The sequence below is a fragment of the Lathyrus oleraceus genome, chromosome 2, assembly GCF_024323335.1.
Source record: "Lathyrus oleraceus cultivar Zhongwan6 chromosome 2, CAAS_Psat_ZW6_1.0, whole genome shotgun sequence".
NCBI classification, from domain to species: Eukaryota; Viridiplantae; Streptophyta; class Magnoliopsida; order Fabales; family Fabaceae; genus Lathyrus; species Lathyrus oleraceus.
The window spans coordinates 356,625,227-356,627,923 of NC_066580.1; the positions used below are offsets into that span (position 1 = coordinate 356,625,227).

At 28.5% G+C, this 2,697-nt stretch overlaps 1 protein-coding gene across 1 annotated transcript; it reads right to left on the reverse strand.

The window, feature by feature from the left end:
• Positions 1-586: 586 nt before the first annotated feature.
• LOC127121426 (E3 ubiquitin-protein ligase MPSR1-like) lies at positions 587-1,179 on the reverse strand. Its single transcript, XM_051051921.1, has one exon. The coding sequence runs from the start codon at positions 1,117-1,119 to the stop codon at positions 604-606; it is 516 nt and encodes a 171-aa protein (XP_050907878.1). The 5' UTR covers positions 1,120-1,179; the 3' UTR covers positions 587-603.
• Positions 1,180-2,697: the final 1,518 nt, after the last annotated feature.

Sequence of the window (2,697 nt, forward strand, 5' to 3'; positions counted from 1 at the left end):
AATAAAATCATAAATTGTGTTAGCTGAGAATCAAAGTTTGTACTGAATTGTTTTTTTATCTTGGTGTTATGAAAAATCAAAGAAATATATATATATTTTTTTTTTAAATAATAAAAAATAGCGCGTCTTTATTTTATATCTCAACTTTCTATATTTCGGTGTGAAAACTTCGTCATAAAAAATATTATTTATTATAATGAGCTTTGTGTTGGACTCTAAAATTTTGTGTTATGTTATTTACTCTTTTGTCTAGTTATTAAGCATAATGTAATTAATGTAAACAGGTAATGGAGGGTATTAAGCCAATTTTTATCATTCAAAATTTAAATAGGGTAAAAGGTGTATGCACTGACGGAGGTGATTCTCTCATATTTCTTATTCATAATATTTACATATATCATCGTATTCAAAATAGTTATAAAATAAGTAAACAAAAGATCATTATTTATTGTCGCATATAAGTACAAATTTGTTCATTTGAGGCTATAAATATTCCTCAATAAATTGAAAACCAATATTCTAACAAATAAAAATGAAGAATAATTCTCAAAGTCATGATCATTTCTAGGGTTAGATGAAGAATCATTTGAATCAGTACCAAACTTATTTTTCTTGTTCCTCATGAATAGGCATCTGATACCTACAAACAGGACAAGATCCATGAATCCTTAACCACTTGTCAATACAATTCCCATGAAACCAATGCTTACAAGGCATTTCTTTAACAACTTCACCAACCTCAAATTCTTCCAAACAAACAACACACTCTCTATGTTCTTCACCTTCAACAATTTCAACTTTTTTCATTGTTTCTATTGACTTTGTTGAAGCTGGATGTTGACCATTCTCTCTAGTGCTTCCATGTTCTTGAAACAAAGCTTCAAGACTTGAAACATCGTTGATTAGAATAATACGTTGTGTAGAAGGGCTCACCAAGATGATTCTTTGACGGTTGGAATCTTCGTTACTGGATGATTCTTGATCTGGGTCGTCGCTGTTTCTTCGAGTTGACAAAGCATAAAGACGAAGCATGAATGGAAAGAACAAAGACATGTCATTAGTTCTTATCATTCTTTCAAACAAACAGGAAAGTTCAGAAGCTTCAGCTTCAGATGCCATGTCTCTAACTCTTGTTATTATGTCGTATACAGAAAAATGTTCGAAAACTTCAGCTTCAGATGCCATAACTTCAATTCAAATAACTTCAATAAATTCTTCACCTCTTATTTATAGCAAAACTTTTAGACTTAGATGTTAACAGCTTTCCTATTAAAACATATCTTAAAAAATCAATCAAATCAAATCATTATTTAGTTGAAATATTCAAATCAATCTATTACAAGGTCAAAAAAGAAAGATTCAAATTAACTTTACAATTAAAAATAATTTGTTAATTAAAAAAATTAAATTATTTAGAAAAAAATCGGGTTTAAACAATAATGTTTTGTTACGATTTTTTAGTTAAAACTAATGTTACTGTTTTTTTTATTATAAATAAAACACTAATATAAAAGAAAATAGTCATACAATAAAAAAAACTTTTCAGCATAAAATTGTTAATTATTAATAATAAAGACACCGTGAATATTTATAATCGTTAATAAATAAACAAAATAAACCATAATAATCATGTTACTAAAAGAAATATATTATTCACTAGAAAGAAATACTAATTTAATTTATAATTTGTGTTAAAAGTTTTCGATCGGTCTAATTCAATTCTGTAAAATTTGTATATAGGGTGAGAATTGCACTCACTTATAAAGATATGTTTAGACCATATATTATCTTATACGAGACTCTTAACCATCTTCACAATTTGTGACTATTTATTTGATAAAAAATTGTTGTCAAAGTGAAAGTGTACTGTAATACTAATACATTGAAGTGTAATACTCTTTTGTGATATTAAAATAAGAAAAAGTTATACATAAATATTAAAATAATAACAACTTTTTAACATAAAAGCATTTTTTTAGACATTATGTCGAAGTCTTGAGATTTTTTCAAAGCAAACAAGATCATCTATTCACTCGAAAACTATAGAAGTTTCTCAAAACATTGCTCCTAAATTTTTTTTGAATACGATGTTTTGTGTTTTGAAAGAGTTAAGAGAGATTACACGAAGAATACCACTCTAACGATTGAGCGAAAGTAAACTTGTGCAAGAAGTTTGTGATAGTTGGTTCAATGTGGTTACAAGCCTCAAAACACTTATGCTAAGAAGGAGTTAAATTCCGATTTTCTATCTTAACAAAGAATTTTGGTCAAGAGAAATGCGTTCAAGCATTGAAGGGTAAGACATCAATGTCTGCACGCCTAAAAGAAGCAGAGAAGATCAAAATGGTGGATAAGGTTGGAGGTAACATTATGTTGTGCCCTGGGGATAAATTTATAGGGGAAGTTTCCAAGGAGAAGACCGATGTTTCAATGTGGGCATAACTTGAATCATTGTATATGATCAAGTCTTTGACTCACAAGTTGTGTTGAAACAATAACTCTACTCATTATGTATGGTAAAGCACAAATCAATTGTGAAACAATGGACATAGTTTCACAAGATAATAGATGATCTGGAGAATATTGAGGTGAAGATTTAAGATGAGGATAAGACTCTACTTTGTTGAGCTCATTACCCAGATCCTTTGAGCACTTAAAGGATATCATCCTTTATGGTAAGAAATATACTATTACTTT

What these genes read in the sequence shown, in the direction of transcription:
- LOC127121426 (XM_051051921.1), bottom strand. Translation starts at nt 1,119, where the DNA reads ATGGCATCTGAAGCTGAAGCTTCTGAACTTTCCTGTTTGTTTGAAAGA.